This window comes from Haliotis cracherodii, unplaced genomic scaffold (genome assembly GCF_022045235.1).
Source record: "Haliotis cracherodii isolate W230 unplaced genomic scaffold, xgHalCrac1.p SCAF_25, whole genome shotgun sequence".
In the NCBI taxonomy this organism is placed as follows: Eukaryota; Metazoa; Mollusca; class Gastropoda; order Lepetellida; family Haliotidae; genus Haliotis; species Haliotis cracherodii.
In genome coordinates, this window is record NW_027266281.1 from 3,533,492 (window position 1) to 3,558,006 (window position 24,515).

The 24,515-nt window shown below is 40.5% G+C and overlaps 1 protein-coding gene across 2 annotated transcripts; it reads right to left on the bottom strand.

Moving 5' to 3' along the window:
* Positions 1-358: 358 nt before the first annotated feature.
* Positions 359-23,570, bottom strand: LOC139472820 (cyclin-dependent kinase 4 inhibitor C-like). Of its 2 annotated transcripts, none has more exons than XM_071255297.1 (5): positions 23,510-23,570; positions 8,651-8,723; positions 1,973-2,044; positions 1,437-1,502; positions 359-862 (listed from the first exon to the last, which is right to left on the bottom strand). In XM_071255297.1, the coding sequence occupies exons 3-5, from the start codon at positions 1,992-1,994 to the stop codon at positions 468-470; spliced, it is 483 nt and encodes a 160-aa protein (XP_071111398.1). In that variant the 5' UTR covers positions 1,995-2,044; positions 8,651-8,723; positions 23,510-23,570; the 3' UTR covers positions 359-467. The 2 variants fall into 2 exon arrangements, with proteins under 2 accessions (XP_071111398.1, XP_071111397.1); XM_071255296.1 differs by lacking the exon at positions 23,510-23,570 and adding an exon at positions 12,114-12,633.
* Positions 23,571-24,515: the final 945 nt, after the last annotated feature.

Consider the following 24,515-nt stretch of genomic DNA (forward strand, 5'->3'; position numbering starts at 1 on the left):
GACCTTAGCCGGAATGCCGTGACGTCACAATACAGTGTGACGTCACTGTCATTGTACATTTGGCGCCACGTCAGCTGGGCGAATCTCGCCTCGGTCAGAGGTCACCGAGTGCAGCGAGATGTAAACAAACAGGTTTTTGTGCTTTTCACGATTAATTACAAACTTATGGCGTAAAATTAACACAGAAATATATAACGACATGCATGAACATATCACGAGGTGCGGTGCTTACATACCAATCACACATCATCTCTATTTACACTCAGTTAACAATTTTCTTTCCTGATCATGCGAAGTTCCCAACACAACAAATGACAAAATGTCTGAAAAAGTTTTTACAAGTTTTATTCATCTCCAAACAAAAACTGTTTCACGTAAATAAAGACATATATACACACGACGACGTGAGCGGCACACGACGTCAATGTCGGGTCTCCTCCACCGTCTACAAAAACACGACACTGACGTCACTGAGCGGCGCGAGACATGTGAAGATTCACCAGTCGCGGATGTCCCTCTGATCTCGCCACGTCGGCCGCCGTCTCCCCGTCGTTGTTCCTGGCGTCGATGTCCACCACGTTCAGAGACAGCACGAACTTCACCGTCTCGAAGTCTCCTCCCCTACAGGCGAGGTGAAGGGTGTTGTAACCGTACTTGTCCACCAGTGACACATCGGCCCCTTTACTCACCAGGAGCTCCACCACATCTCTGTGTCCCTGCTCTGCTGCCTCCATCACCGGTGTCCAGCTCCCCATCCTACAATTGACGTCCACGCCCCGAGACAGGAGCCGCTTCACCTTCTTCAGGTCCCCGGCCCAGCTGGCGACATAGAGGTGGTTGCAGTCTGCTGGTAATGGAGTCGCTGTAACACAAAGTAAACTCTGTACACTTCCAGACATCTTCGTCATACATCTACATTGTTCACACCTCAACGTGGTGACACGTGACACGGTACGTCATCAACCGCTTCCAACATGGCTGACAATACAAGGATCAAGGGGAAGGACGACAGCTGGTTCATGTAATCAAGGATTATGTAGTCAATGTTTAAAATCTTTCTGTCACATCCAGTTGTTGTAACATTATTCTGTTTATGGCTGGAGAGTGTTAACGTTTGATGAAATGAGCTTTATGTGATGATACTGTCAGTACAGTTGTTGTTTGAAAATATTAGATAGATCTTATAAGACATGACATTGGAGTATGTCAGTCTGTTTGTTGTTTTACGCCGCACTCAGCAGTAGTCCAGCAATAAGATGGCGGAGTCTAATAAAGACAGACAGTCCAGTGGTTGACAACATGAGCACCGATCGACATGACTGGGATACGATAACATGCTAGAAGCAAGTCAGAACCCCATGGGACTTTACCCCAGCTTGTTAATTGTTGGAGGGATTAAAGTATGGGCTTTCTACATGCTGGGTTCTCCCACCTACCCTGTGTAGCAGGCTTTTTTGTGGTCGTCACTGGTGTCGTCGTGGTCCGACTCTGGTCGCTCGAGGCTGAAACACAGAACATGCTGTTCAGAAAACAATACAGATCACATACGCATTATGCATACAAGATATTCGACAAAGTTTATGTATTTAAAATTTTGACTGATGAATACAATTTCAAAAGCATTAATCTTAGAAGAGGTATAGATATGAGGTAGTCTGGCGACTAACAAATCACTCAAACGACTATCATAAATATACAACACAAAAATTGAGATTGCTGTTCATCTGAGCCGCGCGTCTGTACAGGCTTGTTGGATTGAGCCTTATGGTGGTACTGGCAATACAATTGACTTGTTTCAAATTATTAGGATAATAAGAGACTACATTTATCAGCTTGTTATTGTAGAGACAGTTCATATGAAGGTTTGTGGAGTGAAATTTCAAGCTTATATTTGTTACATGTTGATGTGACCTCATCTCTTACAAAGTTGGACAGTGACAGTATCTACCACCTGCTGGGTTCTCCCACCTACCGCGGGTCGTCACTGTCGTCATCTGTGCAGCCCTTTCTCCGTGGCTCCGGTCCCGATTTGGGTCGCTCAAGGCTGAAACACAAAATGTGCTTTTCACTTGGGTTGGGTTTTACAGGTTCTTAGCAATATTCCAGCAATATCTGGGCGGGGAACACTAGACATGGGCTTCACACATTGTAGCCATGTGGGGGAATCAATCCCGTGAAGAGCGAATGCTTTATCCACTAGGCTATTTTAAGGGTTTTATATGTTACCATTATGAGGACTAAGGACTAAACATGTTAGTTTATTTTGCTGTACACACAAGAAAGACCAGATCTCAAATAAACTGAAACACAGAATGTGTGCATTTATTATATTGGAACATTACAACATGGTATTACATCAGCTACCTACCCTTAATTCCCAATTATGGAATGATTAGTATTTTGGTCTGACTTGGGTGGAATTGTTATGAAAATGAAATGGTCCCCGCAAGTTGGTACGTTCTTGCACAATATCAATAACAATAACAAGCTGTTGTTTGAGTATCAATACTGTGAATAGCAAATCTACATAGTACATACAGGTCAAATACTGAACGTTCTTTTCTAATTTCCATTGCCTGCTATGTTATTACTGTATATTTAAATTATACTCAGGTATTTGTTGCCAGTGAGAATCAATGCACATCAACGCCCACCAGTGTAATTCTGGAGGAAAATATATTGTTCGTGCATTTCAACGTCTGTGAATACATCGTCAAATCGACAACTGTCATGATGGTTTCTCTGTGTCCATATTGCTTTTTTGCCAATTGATGATAACAGGCTACTAAATGTAGAGTGCTGCGACCTATCGTAAATTATTTGTTGTTCCAAGTGACTTTGCTTGATGTTTTAGTTCCCACCCTCCCCAATACAAACACTCTCTTAACTAGACTCTGAAACTGGTGCGTTTTACGTCGTTTGGTGTCTCGGGCTACACAGTATTACAAACAACGATACACGAAATGCTACAGAATAATATTTCAGTGATAAACTTTTCATGATGATGCAATAAATGTAAAAGAGCAACAGGTCTACATGTCAAAGCGCGTGTGCAACACAGTGGTAATTCAGTGTCAGGAAAACTCTTTGCAACACTGTCATAATTCAGCATTCCGAGCGATGGTGGCAGTACACCCATCACGTCATCTGTCGGCGGCACTACAAGATGTTTGATGCGGTGTTTGGTTGTGTAAAGAAAGGAATAAACATGTGGCCCTATTAAGTCTTTAAGACTGAAATGCCGATTGCCAGTGTGACAAGCGCCCATTTGTTTTCGCATTTAACGTCCGTTCTAACTTAGACATAACATAATGAGAATCGTGCACATTTGCCCTTATATACTCTACATTTCCTTGCAATCCTTCAAAAACCAATGTTGGTGCCCTGCAAAAATACATTTTTTCCACATAAGATATTCCGGATTAGAACAAAGCTGAGTGTAAAAATAATGAGGCTGATTTATTTGGCCCTGTTCTGTAGTGGGGATGGATTTCAGTAGATTTCTGCCATTATATGACATAGAACAAAGTTTTAAAACATATGAGTGAAAAAACATTGCCGACACTATGACTGAACAGATTTAGAAAAAATCTCATATCATCTAGTCTTTAGTCTCAGTTGTTAATAGATTTAGTTGTTATTAGTTCAGAGGATGAAACTTACAAGCATATTTTTGCAATATACTGATTAAAATAGAACAAACAAGCTTTGCAGTTGAAACGAGGTATGAATGTTTACATCCAGACAATTGTTTATCCCCGGTGGCAGGCTAAACAAACGTCTTGGGTGTAAACATTGTGTGAAGCAAGCACTTGATTCCTTCAAAATGTATTCTGTTGTACATAAATCTTACTATATTTACAATGTCTGTTTCATTTAATATCCTAACAAAATTCTGAACTACGAACTGAAAACTTACCAACCGTTTACGTCCTAACCGATCGAGTGACACATCTCACTGCCAGTCAAGAAACGCCTGGACTGGCAAAGGGGCGAGGTATGACGTCAGTGTGACGTGTCTGGTTAGGATCATGGCATAGTTTGGCGCTCGACTGCTTGTGCCGATCACTTCAGGATAATACAGTGTGGAGTGATACTAGATCTACAAGTCTTACTACAGTCTTACCATGTTTCGTTTCAGATTGCATGTTGAGGTAAAAAATTAAGCCTACTTCATTGCTTAAATTAATCTACCTCATAATCGTGCGTAAAATATGTTTTTTTTTATTCTAATATGCTTCGATAAAAGATCAAAGGCACCGACTATACTTTATCCTGCGACAAAGCCTTGTGTCCGCGTGAAGATCCGGAGTAGAATAAGGTCTTGAGCAACCCTTGCTTGGCGTAAAAGGCGACTATGCTTCTCGTAAGAAGCGAGGTCAGGTGGTCAGGTTCGTTTACTTGGTTGATGCATGTCATCGATCCTAATTGCGTGGATCGATGTTCATGATATTAATCACTGGATTATCTGGTCCAGACTCGATTATTTACAGACTGCCGTCAGTTAGCTGGAATATTGCGGCGTTAAACAACAAACCAACCAAACCAACCATGCGACAACAGTCACAAAATTGTTCGATTATTCGGGCGTTGGGGCCCTACGAATTAAGTATGTCTTCAGCATGGATCGATGCTCATGACATCAATCACTGTAACGACTCGATCTCTTGACTGCAAGCCTGTTCTTCTCACTTTACCATGGGAACATATTTTTAAACTGGTCGAGCCCGACATGCCTGGCCCTTGCCCTGCATGAGACATCATTCTGGTTTGTTAAGAACCATCAGACCATGAACTCATGTTTGTGGTTTGATCGGGAAATTACCAGAACTACTGAGAAGTTCCTCAACCTTATCACAAGCAAACATAGCATCGAAGCTATCGCGACGGTAGCCACCATTTTGAATGTTGTATTTGTAAAACATGTCGGCCGCTGACATAGTGATGAAGTGTTGCCTTGTCGCTGTTACATTTCGTATTGCTTATTTTCAAAAAAAATTCTGAACATGAAATTTGATTGTAGATGAATTCGCCCAGGTATTTAACTCAGACACAGCAATAATACATGTGCATACTTAAGTCCGTTACGTTGGAACTAAATCTGTGGGTTAAAGAGTCGTTGGTTATCTGATATACTAGCAATTTATCGATAAAGGATCGTCAAAAAGGATATCCTGAATGACTATTATTTTGCGCCGCTTTTAACAGTATTTCGGTTATACCACGGTGTGTCAGCTTTATATAGGAGGAAAATACGAAATGTTGCATAGTGCTGTGATTCGATTATAGATTTCTTGCACGCCTAGGGGACACAACTCTGCACGGCGAATTGTGCCTCCTAAAACGACTAGGTCAACCCTGTCTGTCTGTCTGTCTGTCCCTTTGTATAAATAAGATAACTATATTTACGGGACTAAATGTTACTCAACTGGACTAAAAGTGTCTTATTCTTCTTTGTCTCTTCGTAGGTAAGCCAGCTATACAGGTGTTAATATGCGTGACGGAAGGGTCGCTATACCTGCTATAGACCAATTATCAGAATACTTATCTATATATACAGGGCGTTAGAAAACCTTTGATAATGCGGTTCTGACAATTCAATCAGGAAGACGAGTTATTTCAAAATGGAACTCGGAAAAGGTGACAATGTTTCATCATGTGTGGCTATTTCGGCGTCTGTCATATAACAGCTATAACTCCTGTATCCATGATCAGAATCTATATTTCTATAGGTTCGCCCTGATTATGTTTCTAGGTTTGTCAGCACCATACCCGTGCTCGTGGGTTTCACCGAAGTGGTAGACGTCTGAGACCTGCATCACTTCGGGCTTTCCTCCCACATTTAGCTGACGCACCGTGATATAACTGGAATAATGTTTAAAGCGGCGTTAAAACCAACTCACCCACCACATGTGCGGCGGAAGGATATTTGCTGATCAATTTCCGTCTATGACTTGTCACAGATTCTTGTTACTTCGCGTGCCTCGCCGTGATATTGCTGGAATAATGCTAAAAGCATACTCACTCACTAACTTCGTGTGTCATACAAAGATATCTTTCACAGATATGTCAGGCACCTTTATCACTCTAAGGTTGGATTAATAATCAATTGATAATATTTTCATTTATGCTTCAAAATATTTTTCTACTTTAATGTTTCGACAAGGCGGGTTCCACCGCCACTGTGTTGTCTGTGTAAGAAAATACTGATCTGCAGACAGCCTTCGGCTTCGACCATAATAAAGAACTGCGCATGCGTGGAACGTTTTTCATTCGACAACTTCCCTACACACATAAAAACGTTCGTTCCGGTTTGGGGACCCAATTACTGACATCTACGCCTACGTCTGTATTGCAGTGTTAAATTAATTATTCGTACTATTCGGGCACTTTTAAAGCTGAATGTATTTGGTGATCAATGTCACCGTTTAGCAAATTGTCTATATTAATGGCAAACCAAATCAACTCCAAATGAAAATGGCAGCCAACATTCCATGCAACTAGGCCTAGTGTATTTAACACGAAAACAAAATTTCTGTGTCTATATCCTAATTCTCCATTGGAGAAGTGCCATTTCAAGGAACAATCTGTCAATTTGTACTGTAGATCACGCTTTTACGATGTGTTTTTCGACATTTACACGAACGAACGATCAAGCTGATCGAGGTAAGGCCAAGTGATGAAACTAGACTCGTGACTGCAAATAGATAAATTGTCAATGCTAGAGAATAACCAATCTAGATTATCCGCCGAAACAGATTCCATTTTGTATAGAGGTAAAAATAGCGGTCAAAATTATGTGAATGACCACTGAAAATCAGTGATGACACCAGGTGTTCACGAACATGATAAGCATGTTCTGACCTACGGCTAGCGCCCGCACAATATGGTGGCATATGCTCTTATCGGGAAAAAAAATCTCCCTTGAACAGTTTTTTTTTCAACTGTATGTAATAGTTTTCTCAAAAATCTATGGGATGTGTTGGTAATGGAAATAATGCCTTATGGGCAATTGAGTAGAAAGTACATGCATTTTGATTTCTTTATACAATTGCCAATAACATGTCACATTTGGTCTGGTAGATTTTTGTAACCTGTTCAACCCTGAAATGCAAGACATTTGTAAGAAAGTTTACCGCAATAATGAGCGCGAGACAGTGAGATCATCGTCCTGTAGAAACATTTTGCCATGCAGGTATAAATTTTCCCTCGGAAATAGCTTGAGTCAATAATAACGGGGCATGCCTTAAAAGGACAGATTGTGAATGAATGAAAACAGAAACAAAACGATTCGGTTTGGTATGTCGTGTGCTAGTGTTACAGGCGGACATACAGTATATTTTATTAACGATATGTAAAGCACGTGCATGGCAGGTCAGTGATGCCTCAGATGTGGTAATAGTGAGTCACAGATTGAGAGAATTCAGTCTAAGGCCGCATATAAGCCAGGAGAGGAGTTTGTCAACCTCTGAGTGCCCCTAGCCTATACTGCCAGTGTTTCCGCCTCACATGCACGAAGTAAATCACATTCCTGTAAATTATTAGGTAACCCGCAATATTCTTTTTGCTCCATCACTGTGCGTTGAACATGTCATGACATGATGCGCACGCAACTCGAGTAGGCGAAGAGCGAGATACTCCAGATGATTGATATCAGATGTAGGTATAGTTGTCAGCGATTAGATTCAGTGAGGAGATTTGACTTATTTAAGTAACTTAACATCGCTTTTAGAACTAGACAAAAGATGGAGAGACGTATTTCATTTTGCAAATAATATATGCCTGTACATGTTCAATCTCTGATAATTCTCAGCGGGATACTTGTCGTGAAGCATATGACAAGGGACTGACAGAAAAGTTCTCTCGTTAAAAGTTATTCATACAGGTGTCAATGAAGCACAGGGCTGGTGTATCACGTCTACTGTACAGTGTTAGAAATGTTAATGAAGCTTCCTGACGCCATCAGAAACACAGGGCCGGTGTATCACGTCTACTGAACAGTGTTAGAAATGTTAATGACGCTTCCCGCCGCCATTAGAAACACAGGGCTGGTGTATCATGTCTACTGACCAGTGTTAAAAGTGTTAATGACTCTTCTCGCTGCTACTAATAACACAGGACTGGTGTATCATGTTTACTGAACAGTATTAGAAGTGTGTATGACGCTATCCGCGACATAAGAAACACAGGGCTGGTGTATCTTGTCTACTGTACAGTGTTAGAAGTGTTAATGACGCTAACCGCCGCCATTAGAAACACAGGGCTGATGTATCATGTCCACTGTAAAGTGTTAGAAGTTTTAATGACGCTTCTCGCTGCCTTTAGAAACACTGATACATCATGTCTATATTCCATCAGCTCCAGCCTTTGGTGTTTATATTTCACAACTTTTGAAGTGCAATCAAACACGCCCTTTCTGCCTAGATTTCAAAGACAGTAATCTGACTCTTGTTGTTGTTTGATTAGGGTTTCAACTTTCAAAAAGCTTAATGGTAAATATGTGGAGGATATTTCCAAATTTGACACGTCAGTGACAAAAATGATGTCCGACATAATTCCCTTATTTGACCCATTGGCAAACACCTGGTATCATCACATGCTCATGATAAAGACAGTTTACAATGTTGCCAACAGATTATAGAAATCCAACCTTTCTGTTTTTGTTCCGTCAAGTCTTGGATGTGTTTCTCACGCAGCGCATCACGTTTCTCAAGTTCCTGTATCTGTAATAATGAAAGCTCACTTTAGTCTGGTAGATCAATTTATCAAACACAAACACAAAGAAAATATTATGACAAAATCAGCAGAACTGGGAGTGAGTGAGTGAGGTTTAACGCTGATTTTAGCAATATTCCAGCAATATCACGGCTGGGGACACCCAAAATTGGCTTCACACATTGTACCAATGTCGTGATTCCCGACAATTTGACTATGTAGTGTTGTTATAAGGCGTTTTTTTGTCGCAAATATTTACACCAAGTACCACTTAACCTTTATGATAATGTACTGTGTTCTTACTGGTACAGATAAGATATCCGGAACCATGCTTTTAATTCAAATAGTAGTAAAATAGCCATTGTTAATGGTGATGATAGGTCTCTAATTGGTTGTGTTATATGGCAGTGTTGTTAATGGTGATGCAAGGTCTCTATTTGGTTGTGTTATAAGGCAATGTTGTTAATGGTGGTGCATGGTCTCTAGTTGTGTTATGTGGCAATGTTGTTAATGGTGATGCAAGGTATCTAATTGCTGTGTTATATGGCAATGTTGTTAATGGTGATGCAAGGTCTCTAGATGTGTTATATGGCAATGTTGTTAATGGTCATGCAAGGTCTGTAATTGGTTGTGTTATATGGCAATGCTATTAATGGTGATGCAAAGTCTGTAATTTGGTTGTGTTATATGGCAATGTTGTTTATGGTGATGCAAGGTCTCATTTTGGTTGTGTTATATGGCAATGTTGTTAATGGGTTACATTGTTTATGTAAGGATTCAGTAGAAATTCATAACATTGTGTTTTAATAATAATCTGTTGTCAGGAATGTATTACCAGATAATGTTAGCAGCGGTGTGGAAATTACTGTATATTGATGCTTTCTGATACAATCTGGAATCTTCTAGAACAGCTATAGACGAACACGAAATGGTTAGGAACTTTCAAGGAGGTATTTAGACGCTGTGTGTTGGAAACAACACGCCTCTCTCACCTCACATTACATCAAGTCCAGCGGTTGTGTGAAGACACTATTTTCAGCTTGGACCTATTTCGGAAGCTTGACCATTGTTGCAGTTTGGTGAATATCATTATCTCTGGCTTTATTGCTATTACCATTGCTATCAATTTGATATTTTTTACTGCCATTGTTGCAGCTTGGTGAATATTATTATCTCTGACTTTGTTGCCTATGTTGACATGCCCAGTAAACCCTATGTCTACATGCCCAGTAAATCTTATGTGGCCATGTCCAGTAAACCCTATCTCTACATGCCCAGTAAACCCTATGTCTACATGTCCAGTAAATCTTATGTGGACATGTCCAGTAAAGCCTATGTCTACATGCCCAGTAAACCCTATGTCTACATGCCCAGTAAAGCCTATGTCTACATGCCCAGTAAACCCTATGTTGACATGCCCAGTAAACCCCATGTCTACATGCCCAGTAAACCCTTTGTCTACATGCTCAGTAAACCCTATGTCTACATGTCCAGTAAACCCTATGTTGACATGCCCTGTAAATCCTATGTTGACATGCCCTGTAAACCCTATGTTGACATGCCCAGTAAACCCTATCTCTACATGCCTAGTAAACCCTATGTCTACATGTCCAGTAAATCTTATGTTGATATGCCCAGTAAAACCTATGTTGACATGCCCAGTAAACTCTTTGTTGACATGCCGAGTAAACCCTATGTTGACATACCCAGTAAACCTACGTTGACATGCCCAGTAAACCCTATGTTGACATGCCCAGTAAAACCTAAGTTGACATGCCCAGTAAACCCTATGTTGACATACCCAGTAAACCTACGTTGACATGCCCAGTAAACACTATGTTGACATACCCAGTAAACCCTATGTTGACATGCCCAGTAAACCCTATGTTGACATACCCAGTAAACCTAAGTTGACATGCCCAGTAAACCCTATGTTGACATACCCAGTAAACCTACGTTGACATGCCCAGTAAACCCTATGTTGACATGCCCAGGAAAACCTATGTTGACATACACAGTAAACACTACGTTGACATGCCCAGTAAACCCTATGTTGACATGCCCAGTAAAACCTATGTTGACATACCCAGTAAACCTACGTTGACATGCCCAGTAAACACTATGTTGACATGCCCAGTAAACCATATGTTGACATACCCAGTAAACCTATGTTGACATGCCCAGTAAACCCTATGTTGACATGCCCAGTAAAACCTTTGTTGACATACACAGTAAACACTATGTTGACATACCCAGTAAACCCTATGTTGACATGCCCATTAAACCTTATGTTGACATGCCCAGTAAACCCGATGTTGGTGACATGTCCAGTTAACGCTTTGTTGACATGGCAACTAAACCCTATGTTGACATACCCTGTAAACCCTATGTTGAAATGCCCAGTAAATCCTATGTTGACATACCCTGTAAACCCTATGTTGTAATGCCCAGTAAACCCTATGTTGACAGGGCGTCATGAATCCGAGTCTACAGACATCGTAAAGGGCACGCAATCTTAGCATATCGATTGACTCTGAAAACCACAAAAAGGTGAATGCTATGTTCTAGGGTACATTCCTTTACACCCCTCATCTTGGAGCAGAACTTTCCAATTGTTAACGTGCATCACGCTTTGTAATCCTTTTCCACTTCATGCATTTGAAAAATGGCCTGTTTAGGGTTAATGTTTCATCAGGTGGTGTGTTGATTTGCGCTGGAAACAATTATTTCATAGTTTCAATTTACATGAACTAAATTTAACTTTTATAGTTCACCTGAGCGTTTCTTTTTTGGGAGAGTATATTTACTGTGTTAATGCCGTATATACCTCTACCTCTTTTTTTCCATGGTTTCAAATGAAAAATAGAACGGCATGATCTTAAGGCATGTAATTGCTCGGCTAAATAGCCTGTTGAATGTCTGTTGAATAGCCTGTTGAGTAAATGGAATTAAGCCAGGCTAGCTGCTGCTTTTGAAACATGTTTTCCAAACAGTCGACAACTTCTTTGCTTCATTACATCAACACCATATGCATCGCTACTACAAGCATTCCTGTCAGTGTGAGTCATAGCTCCATCGTAATTCGCACTACAGTATATGGAATTCATTACCATCCGTTGTTCTCCATATAGCGACGTTTCGATGTATATTCTAACACAGTTATCAAGCTGAAGCGACAACAACCGAGTGATGAGATATATATATGCATGACATGGTGTGATAAGCAGCAGATTAACATTGACAACAACAGGTGATAGATAACAAATACACACAGGCTTATGAATATTAATAGAGCACCTTGTGATAGGCTCCTTGCTTATTAAATAGACTGGTTCTGATTAATAATACCAGGCTCTGATATAGGTGAAGGTGTAAAGTGTGTGAGTGCTTGTACTCACCCTTTGCTGCATTCCCTGAAAGTCTTTGGTCAGCTCGCCTCGTAATTTGCCAAGACTCTCTTTGTAAGAGTCTCTTTCCTGTGTTGCTTGTCTTAACTGGCGTTTAACTGATCGAAGTTGTGTCTTTGTATAATGAAAACTGGACTTAAGACTGTTAACTACATCAAGAACACGTCCGCGGACAATGTTCCCAATGTATTCTTCTTTCAGGATGCCAGTAATCGCCTGCTTCACTAGAGGCGTTATCAAGGCAGGGATGAATGTGTTAGTCAGTTCTTCTTTCAGTGATAATTCCAGTAAGTCAAAGTTGTTTCTCATTTCGTTCCCCAAATCAGCAACTGTGCCTTTCCACGCTTTGATCTCTCTGTCCGGCGTGTCTAGTTTTCTAGAGAAGGCTGGCAAATTAGTATCAGCATGTACATCTCTGACACCACACAACGACACAAGAAAGATGAATACAACGCTTGTTAGTTCCATCATGTAGGGATGTTGTACAGCTGTCCGCAGTTATGAGGAGACTGCGTTGGTGCTGGATATACATCGAGCCTAGCCTGACTCACGTGTTTGACAAAAAGCCAACTCTGGAATGCTCTGACAGAAAATTCCTGTGCGTCCATTTGGCACCACATCAGAGAATCGTGTTTCATACCGAATATGTTGCCACAATAGTCTCGTGTTGAGAGTATTATTATTATTGAAGTAACTTGAAAAAAGATTAGATTTCTTGTTTACTTTAATTAATCTCGATCTAACCCCTTAACATCAATAATATGCGTACATAACTTCTACTTGTCTCACGCAACGGAACTTACTTATTACCCATCCCCGACACCAAGGTCTATATGTCCAATATACAACATATACCTTTGATCCACCCGTAGCAGACAACCAGGTCTATATGTCCAATGCACAACATATACCTTTGATCCACCCGTAGCAGACAACCAGGTCTCTGTGCCACATGCAGTCTCAATATTGCCAGGGCAAAAATCAAGCTAATTCTGTCAAACGTTTTACCAGAAAGGATGATGAATCTACTACTGTTCAAACGAACACATATTTATTCACTTTTGCCCGTTGACCTGTTCCCAATTCAATTAAAGCTGGTTATGCCAACATCGGAGTTGAGGTGTATGTCCCCTATACACTCTGATGCTTTAAATGTCAAAAAAGTGGACATGGTTCGAAAACCTGCACACATCCCATGGTTTGTCATTGTTATGGTGACAACCATGAAAGTGCAGATTGTCCTCAAGATTTAAAATGTTCAAACAGGGATGGGCAACACATGGCCACTTCCAAGTTCTGCCCTGTTTATCAAACAGAAATAAAAATTCGTCAACAAAACAAGAACGAAACATCAGCTTTACCGTCGCCAGGCAGCTTACTTTTACTCTAAATTCTTTTTTCTGCTGAAGCCAAATCTGCTGAAAAACCTCTTAATCTCTTAAACATTTTCTCCCTTTCAGGCTGATACTAAGATAATTCATATCGAACCAGCAAATGCAGAACAAAAGTTATCAAGAAAAGAAAGAAAAAGGTGAAATATAAATATATTGTCCATCAAACACCCATTACCCTCTCATCCTCGGAGATTATGTCTCCACAACCGCTTTGGTGCTCATGTTCACATGAAAGATTACCAATTGAGCCACAAAAGGCTCAAGCATCAAATGTAATACAATGGAACTGTCTGAGATCTTAGGAATAACTATGATGACTTACAACTCTTAATTCCAGATTCAAACCAGGTGCAATATGTTTACAAGAAACATATTATTAAGACACTGTTATTATCAACTAATTACCAGCTCCTGAGGCATTTACCAGACCCATGTTTAGAATCCCTTTTCGTTATTTTTGATGACATAAGGACATCAGGTACGTTTCTTTGCTCATGACGTCAAAGCTATCAAAAAAAAGAGCAAGAAAACGGTCAAACAAAAATTAAACCTTTCTGCCACACATTAATTACTTTAAAAAATAAATGCCTGAAGTCACTTGTTCCATTGAAAGTCGTTTTCTATTCAAAGCGGGGAGGGGATCAGAAAAAAAACCTCTTCCAACTATAGAGCGCTCTAAACTGGATTACATCTCCATCGTATATGGTGGAGGTTGTAAACGTGAGTTAAAAAACTAGATTCTATTCATCATCAGAGACTGAGGCTTTGCCTTTGATCCTTTAGAGCTTCTCTGAGAAAAATCTGTATGTGGATGCTGGTTGCGTTTTTAATCCTCTATATAGAGAATGCTGTAATAAAAAGGTCACCTTTTACTCTACTCATCAATCCTCTGCTGCTGTCACATTTAGTCGTCCGATGTTGGAGGTATAGAGAATAAGAAACTATATCTGTGCTGTAAGGAGCATGGCATTATAGCGCCACACTAACACACCTGTTAGACGAGGCATACATGCATACTCGACGTCAGTACTCTGTATGTCAGCTTGACCCGTTTGAACTTTGGGACATTAAGATTTAGTTAATGCATATTAGTTATTTGTGGAAACATTAATGGGCATCAGATGTTTCAAGAAAGTATGGATTTCGGCCAGATGACTTCAAATTAAGTTTTGTTGATGTCAGAGTGACCTGTACGAAACTCGGTACAGGGTGTGGGCACTTTTCCTTTGACTTGCTCAACATTAAGATAAGTTTTACTGAAAATAATCCAGGACATCTGCTAATGAGCTACCCCTAACTACTGCAGTTCGAGACACATTTGACATCAACAACAATTTAAACTGACTTACTCCTGGCTAATCCCCAAACTACTGCATTTCGTGACACATTTGACATCAACAACAACACTCACTCACTTACTCCTGGCTAAACCCCTAACTTCTACAGTTCGAGACGCATTTGAGATCAACAACAACACTCACTCACTTACTCCTGGCTAAATCCCTAACAACTCTAGTATTAGACACATGTGACATCAAAAACAGCACTCACACATTCCTGATTTGACCTCCAACTTGGGGTAGCCTAGTGGTAGCCGAGTGCCTAAAGCGTTCGTTCGTCAGACCGGAGACCCGGATTCGATTCCCGAGTAGCTGTCGTCATATGCACAGAACAACTGCAAATCATTGTAGTAGCTGTCGTCATATATACAGAAAAATGGCAAATCATTGTAGTGCCTGTCGTCATTTACACAGAACAATGGCAAATCATTGCATTAGCTGTCGTCATTTACACAGAACAATGGCAAATCATTTGAGTAGCTGTCGTCATATACACAGAACAATGGCAAAACACTGGAGTAGCTGTCGTCGAATACACAGAACAATGGCAAAGCATTAGAGTTTATGTCGTCATAAACACAGAACAATGGCAAATCCTTGGAGTAGCTGTCGTCATATACACAGAACAATGGCAAATCATTGGAGTAGCTGTCGTCATATACACAGAACAATGGAAAATCAAAGGAGTAGCAGTCGTCATATACACAGAACAATGGAAAATCAAGGGAGTAGCTGTCGTCATATACACAGAACAATGGCAAAACAAAGGGTAACTGTCGTCATATACACAGAACAATGCCAAAACACTGGATACGCTGTCGTCATATGCACAGAACAATGGCAAAACACTGGAGTAGCTGTCGTCATGTACACATAACATTGGCAAATCACTGGAGTATCTGTCGTCATGTACACAGAAAAATGGCAAAACACTGGAGTTGTTGTCATATACACAGAACAATGGCAAATCACAGGAGTAGCTGTCGTCATATACACAGAACAATGGCAAAACACTGGAGCAGCTGTCGTCATATACACAGAACAATGGCAAATCATTGGAGATGCTGTCGTCATATACACAGAACAATGGCTAAATATTCGAGTAGCAAAACGTTTGTGGGCATACTATTGAATGTCAATTCTGATAAAGGTTTCCGTTTTCAAAATATTATCGTGGTTTAGATTAAGATGTTTGACATAAATTCATACACAACCTCTTGTTTCCTTAGTGATTTATTTGTTTCATGCTATGATGATGAGATCTTATGAAGTTTTGTGTTAACACTGGTAATGCCATCAATTGGAATCCGAAACCAGTGTTTCTATTTATAGCCCAGGCTGCCACGGTGCTGCACTGCTTGAACATGTTGCTTATCACCTCATAACAAAACAGGTTTTAAGCCATTCCATTTTGAAAGCACTTGAACATGAACCACGTATACCACTATAATTGTGTACACCTAATACCTCTTGTTCCTTGAAAACAATAACAAATGAGTCGGTTGTCATTGCTGTGAAAACATATTACTAGCTTTGATTCAATTCATGTTTGTTTTCTATTTTTCTATTACCCTAATATCTAAACTCATGTCGTGTTCTCCTATCCTGAATCTGAAGGTAGCACATGCAATTAGCATATAGTACAGGGTAGAACTTGCAAAGTTCAAACACATTAATAGTGTTCATTATGAACCGTACAAGATTGATACTAGGGAAACAAACGGCAGTGATGAAGCTATAGCAGGAAACGCAGACGATCAGACAGTATTGGAGGCGGTGCAGTTATACACACGATAATTAAAGATATATATTACAGGTAGGTTGCAGAACATTAGTGCAACATAATAAGAGGCAATGGCCACACCATGACAAGTGTGCATTAATGCAATATGTGATATTTACATTCAGTGTTTATATAGGCCTCTGTTTATATAGGTCATTATTGTTGGGAGTGTCTTTATATGTTTAAGAACGAAAAAAATAAAGAGACTTGATAGCAGAGTTTATTTGCCTTGAAACTGTGCAGTTTGATTAATTAGAATTATACTTAAAGTTACGACACTGGCAATAGAGGTTCATCTTCGAACACAAACCATAGGGTAGACTTTGTATAGATACAATTACATGACATTTGGGTCCAGCTAACACATCCGACAAAGTCTTGATTTTTTTCATGATATTAATCGTTGAAAAACTTTTCAAAACTAGTTGAATTCTCTCAAGAAGTGGGCCTCACACGGGGTGAGTTGCGTTATCTCCAACCACAGCCATGGAATCTGGTGATGGAGACAAGTCTATGTAACAAAAATCTCGCTATCATACTTGCTTCACGTTTACCGACACTTCACTGTGGCTCCCAGCATACATCACATGGCAGCCTTCACTTACTTATACATCGCTATGCAGGAAACGTGGACCCAGTTTCTCGTTGGAAGGAAAACAACTTTTTCGACAGCCTGATCAACTTACGTGTCAGACTACAGCAGTACACTGACAGTGCGTTAAACGTCAGGGAGATAACTCTGATAGAGAAGAATGATTCAAGGTTACATAAAACATGCACACTCACAAAAATACGCGCAGATATGTTGCAAACATTATCATGTGCCAAGAAAACATTTTTTATACCATTCCATTCTGAACACACTTTAAACATATATCATGTATACCACTATGATTATGTCAATCTAATACCTATTGTGTCCACTGAGGTGAAATTGGGTTCAACGTCGCGTCCAAGATTATTGCACTTATATAGCGACGTGTACGCACGTGGGTGTCTGTGTGGCTGCTTGTACTAGTCCGGAATGATGCCGATTTATAGTGCTAGCTCACTGAGATACCATGCCGCAATTTAACATGAATACCCCACTCAGACACAGTATACTGACTCCGAGCCGACCAGTCCTTGTTTAAGTCCCTTAATGCCGAACGCCAGACAGGGTAACAACAAGTACCGTCTTTTAACGTCTTTTGGTATGACGCGGTATCTACAAAATATCTTTGCTCCGTGTTGATCCTCTGGCTTAGAGTTATCTGGCATACATGTTGCGACTTTTGCGCGACTTTAGACATCGTCTTCGGGGAGCATTGTATACGATAAACAGTTATCAGGTGCTTAAAGGCCCCCAAACGTAATTTTGTATTTATGAATATCTTATCTTCATGTGATTTTGATAATCGACACCGGAATGTAAGAGAAACAAAAAACACAGTCGAACATAATTCTCTGATTTTCAACACGTGTCACTATTCTTCTTTTTTTTATATACTGATAAGATTCACGGCAAAGTTGTGTTGTGAATTTGCGTTTTCTTCTTGATGTTTTGGAAATCTGTCTTTTGGTGGTGTGTGTATTCCGTTGTGTCACGTGTTGTGTCATCGGCGTGTGTGTGTGTGACTACATGTACCTGGCGCAGACATCGAGGAGTTTGCCATCTGTGATGGGTGTTCTCTGTGCTGTGTGCTGTGTTTTGTGTTGTGTTATGTGCCGCCTGATGTGTTATGTGTTGTGTGCTGTGTTGTGTGCTGTGTGATGTGCTGTGTGATGTGATGTGTGATGTGATGTGTTGTGTTCTGTGCTGTGTGCTGTGTTCTTGGCTCTGAGATGTGTTCTGTGATGTGTTCCCTGCTGTGTTATGTGTGATGTGTTCTGCGTTCTGTGTTTTGTGATGTGTTGTGTGATGTGCTGTGTGATGTGCTGTGTGATGTGATGTGTTGTGTTCTGTGATGTGTGCTGTGTTCTTGGCTCTGAGATGTGTTCTGTGAAGTGTTCTGTGTTGTGTTATGTGTGATGTGTGCTGCGTTCTGTGTTCTGTGATGTGTGCTGTGTTCTGAGCTGTGTGCTGTTCTGTGTTCTGTGTCATTGTTCTGTGCTGTGTTCTCTGTTCTGTGCTGCGTTAAATGTTCTGTGCTGTGTTATGTGTTCTCTGCTGTGTTAAATGTTCTGTGCTGTGTTATGTGTTCTCTGCTGTGTTAAATGTTCTGTGCTGTGTTATGTGTTCTCTGCTGTGTTAAATGTTCTGTGCTGTGTTATGTGGGATGTGTGCTGTGTTCTGTGTTGTGTGCTGTATTCTGAGCTGTGTGCTGTATTCTGAGCTGTGTGCTGTGTTCTGAGCTGTGTGCTGTATTCTGAGCTGTGTGCTGTATTCTGAGCTGTGTGCTGTTCTGTGTTCAGTGTTCAGTGTGCTGTGTTAAGTGTTCTGTGTTGTGTTCTGTGTTCTGTGCTGTGTGCTGTGTTCCGTGCTGTGTGATTTGTTCTGTGTTGTTTTCTGTGTTCTGTGTGTTGTATCATGTGCTGTTGGCTGTGTAAAGTAATCTGCGTGCTGTGTTTTGTGTTCTGTCAAACTGTTTATTGATATCCAGCAAGAAGCCATACACGCCACGCGCATGCACCGTTCATGCATGTATATCATTTGACAAACAATTACAGTGTGTGTGTGTGTGGCGGGGCATACAAACAAAATTGGTTTAAGGCTATTACGATAGTTATCCCGATTATGTCTGCAGTAGACAATGCTTAGTATTTATTTGTTTTCTACATAAACAATGGTATGCTAAACAGCTACATACTTTTGATGAAAAAAACCCACGTGACACTGTAATTTTGTGATAGCGTCGAGCGCGCGAGGGTGCACGTGTCTTGTATAAGTCCTACAATGTAGCATGAAAAAAGACGCAAGTAGAAATCCACTGCCCTTGTGTTCAGTCTGTTTAATCTGTGCATCCATTTAACGTTCATGATGATTCCAGGCATTTAGGTCAACATTGGAGTTGAAGGTAGCATTGTGATCTGGAATCGGAAAAGGATTGGGTCAAATAGAGCGATTTCCTACATGGGAACAATGTGTGCAGCATTTTTCTCGAGTCTCCGATGTGATTTTACTGGAAACTCACTCACTAACTCACTCACTCACTCACTCAACTTTCCAAACGACAGTCGGGAAATCACCCAACGTCTATTAGGCTCCGTTCACACAGTGCCGATTATGGCTCCCGTGTGAGATCAGACAGCGCTACGACACGAAAAGTGAAAAAGTCGGATTACTAATCTCAGTGATCTGATATGTCATATGATTGTCTGAACGTTCGTAACAAAGTCATACGGATCGGGAAAGGTCCAGATAGGTCGGCCAAGAACTCCCGACAGTATGGTGCGTCCCGTAACATTCGGGAAACTCAACCCATTTTGTCTAGTCGGGTTGCGATCGTGACTATGTCGTGACAGATTTTGCTCTATCGGAACAAAATCGTAACAATCCTGTGTTGGCTGGACAGTGTCCTTTGGATCGGGACGCTGTCGTGATGAACAGGCATGATTTGGAAAATGATTTCATTGCCGTTTCTTGTCGATTGAGTCCTGATTGCGTCCAGATCTTGACGAAAGCGAACCGTCTTTGTCGGTTCACTGTCTGGTCGCTGTCTGGTCGCATTCGGGAGAATGGGGTCGCTGTCTGATGGCATTCGGGAGAATGGGGTCGCTGTCGGGTCAGATTCGGTCGTTTTTTACGAAGCGGAAGATACAAATCGGATCAGGTTCGGATTGACAACAGGAGAATCGGGACGAATTCGGCTGGAAACGGTTGAATCGGGACGCTTCCTGAACAATATATGTTTCTTGTCTTGATTAAATAAATGTAATTTACAAATTTGTGAACTTACTGCCACGAATCACAGGATCTTTATTAGGATTTTGACACATTTTAATCGGGAATAGTCCTATCAAGGACAGCCGTAACAATCCTGAATTTGTGACTAAGTCCTCAGCTTATACAAATAAAATTGCAGATTGCAACGCCATTGAAAAATAACAACAACAGCAACAACGTGATTACTCTTTTCTAGCACAGCAGCTACAGCATAAAAACATTAATGATGCGATAGAATGTCATACGGTAATCAAGAGTTCACTAAACATCAATCATTTGTGAATGTAATCTTCATTACATTTCATACGAAATGCACAAAGGTGGAAATACGAACCATATCGTGTTATGTTAACATATTCCATTTTCGGAGGATATTTTATATTACATTGTCTATACATTCATAAATAGTTATGAATAATTATCTTGCACAATCAAACATGTTACATGTACATTAGACAAACGATATTTACTATTTCAGCAAAGAAATAATAACGCCATTATCCCTGTTTCAAAGAAAAGCAAAGCAAATTGATCTTTACAATGCACTCAGTCTATCACTGGTTAACTCGTCAACTATAGTTCACATCAAGTTAAGTGGATGTTTTTGGTGGTTGTATTATTTCTCTACCGCGTTTCATTGACAGAAACTTGGGCCGAGTTACCACATGTGAAACCGACGTTGACACAATTTGTTTACATTATGGCGTCGACTCACATTTTGATGTTGTGGACACTTTTAAAATCTACTTTTGCGAAACTCATTTACATGGTCAGGAATTTGGATCATTCAAGTAATTTAACATGAAAAAACCAAAACAGCAACAGTTTTTTGTCAAAACGGGCGTGCATGTATACGACAATTGTCTGCACAATAACCTGCACAGAGTTTTTGATTCTAGCGCCGCCAAATCGCCAAGACAGACATTCGATAAACTATGCTATACTTGAAAACAACTTCTCTTGCGGAGTAAACGTAATAACTCTAGATCTAGCTTGACTAAAGATGTAATTTGGAGTATATTGCACATATATAAAACTGAATTTTTGAAAGACACATTTTGGCATTAATATACTGGCTTTGATTAAACATACCTGGTTGCAATATTCAACAGTCACACAATATATATCCTTGATTGAGTGCATATACATTGTAGATGTCATGGCTCCAAGCTTCACGTAACGGAGGGAAGTTGTCATGGTGACTGATTTACGACACCCATTGTCAAAGAACATTTAATTGCAAAGGCTCATTACCCTGGAGCCATGACATCTATATGCCTTGAAACATTTAATTGATGTTATTTATTAGATGCTAATCCTATTTCTTAATCCCCATTTTTGTGTACATCGACCGTCTGCCATCCTGAACAGGATGTGCAAGAATGTCACTTATGATTTACTGTTTACATTTATATTTATTACTCACTAGATGTCAGGTGACCTTGGCTATATAAGCCTTGGTCCAGAGAGATTGAGAGAAGAGAGACGGGGTTTGACTCTCTTACCATGCAGACCTCTCTCCCTCAGCCCAGAGTGTGTACCGACTCTCTGTGGCACCCTCAGTTATTTTCTAAGATATTGTAAATTGTTAATTGTTCTTGTAAATACAATTGTGATTAGTCTCCTGTGACTCTGGCTCTTTGCTGACTAATTCCCCAAGAAAACCAGCACGTCATTTGGAAGGTATTGTTCACCCAGAACAGTTCCATGATATATACAACAATTGTCTGCACAATAATCTGCACAGAGTTTTTGATTCAAGCGCCCGCCAAATCGCAAAGACACACATTCGATGAAATATGCTATACTTGAAAATAACTTCTCTTGCGGAGTAAACGTCAGTAGTCTTACGCCAATAACTCTACGGTAGGGAAAAGTAAATCCTTATGAGTAGTCTAATCAGATTTATTTTTCAGTTTGGTTCCCTGACACTTAAACAGTTACATGTATGTAACAAGGGTGCATAACAAAATTCGCCGTCATTCGCTTGAAGTTTAAACTAGACAGAAAAAGGTCGGAAACTACTTTACTAATCTCACAATATCTCGACATCCGTGGCATTGTATTAAATGTCAGTCACACTATGTTAACGCTATAATGACGGTTATGATTTTGATTTTACGCACACAGTGTTTAATATCTGCACAGATGAAAAGGGTTATTTCCATCAACGTCCCGTGGCACGCGTTTATGTACGAGTTACAGTACATGCCAACTTACGGGGAAAGAGTGAGTGAGTATGGTTTCATGCCGTTTATTATGTGCAGTATTCGAGGAGTAGCACGTCGGAGGACATCAGAAATACGTTCCACGCTTTCTTCTCATGTGGGGAATCACAGTTACATGTATGCCTTGGCCGAGACGAGCAAACGTTTTGAACACTTGGCTAGCCCCTCGCTGTAATAACAACCGTGCGAATCAGACTCAAAATGTCCTTTTGGAAAAAAACACACTGAGATACGATAGCATACATGAGGCAGCCCTGTTGTTGACGACATGAGCACCCATCTACACAACTGAGATACGATAGCATGCAAGAGGGAGCCCTGATGTTGACAACATGAGCACCCATCTACACAACTGAGATACGATAGCATGCAAAAGGGAGCCCTGTTGTTAACATGAGCACCCATCTACACAACTGAGATACGATAGCATTCAAGAGGCAGTCCTGCTGTTGACAACATGAGCACCCATCTACACAACTGAGATACGATAGCATGCAAGAGGCAGTCCTGCTGTTGACAACATGAGCACCCATCTACACAACTGAGATACGATAGCATGCAAGAGGCAGTCCTGCTGTTGACATGAGCACCCATCTACTCAAGTGAGATACGATAACATGCATGAGGCAGCCCTGCTGTTGACGACATGAACAACCATCTACACAACTGAGATACGATAGCATGCAAGAGGCAGCCACGACGGGTTTTTACACCAGCTTGTTAATTGTATGAAGGATTTAGGAGTTGGCTCTCTGCCTGCTGGGTTTCCCCACCTACCTTCTGTGTAGTCACTGGGAGACGTTGAGCCCTCTCGCGTCGTTTCGCAGCACACGAGGCTGAAACACAGAATATGCTGTTCAGAAAACCATATAAATCACACAATCATTATACATAAAAGTCATGGCCGTTCGACAAATGTTATGCATCTAAATATTTTCAAAGATTAAAAAAATTGTGAATATGTTTTTATAGTATAGATATCAGGTGATTGAGTGATTGACAAATCAGTGAAGCAACTATCGCTTATCGCTTATGGGGCTTGCTATGCTAACCATCAACAGTCGGCGCACCTCAAAGTCTGTACAGATATCACTTATGGAGCTTGCTATGCTAACCATCAACAGTCGGCGCACCTCAAAGTCTGTACAGATATCGCTTATGGAGCTTGCTATACTAACCATCAACAGTCGGCGCACCTCAAAGTCTGTACATTCACGATTCATGTGGAAAGGGTTAACTAATAATCTTGGAATGGTGACTCAAAATACCAAACATGTCAACATGAGGAGTGACAAGTTCATCAGTTCTTTCTAATTATTCTACATAGACATAAGATATATTTGGACACATTTCTTATATCTTTTAACCTATTGGGTGATATAGTTCTGCAAAGTTTAATTTTGTTTGACCACGTGTAGTATTGTTTGGAATATACGGAGTTCTTATGTTAGAGAAGAGAATCGCATCTGAAAAAAGTGAATCACTGAGTTGACAAAGTCGTTCTTCTCTTGGTATATTCAGCCATCGGCCAGTCTCAACGGGCAAGTTATGATTTGAAGTATTAGGGAGAAACAGATAATTTACTTACTTTTAGTGTTTGTTCTGGCGAACTGTGGCCAGGAACATGAAATGTTCGCCGGGAATACCACTGGGAGCATTCGTGCGAACGCTGAGTGCTTCGTGGATTTTGTAGTTCATGTAAATCGTGCGGCACGTGAAATTGCCTATGTATAACCAAGCTTTTTGAAAATAAAGTCAGTTCGGAATAACACTGCATAACAGT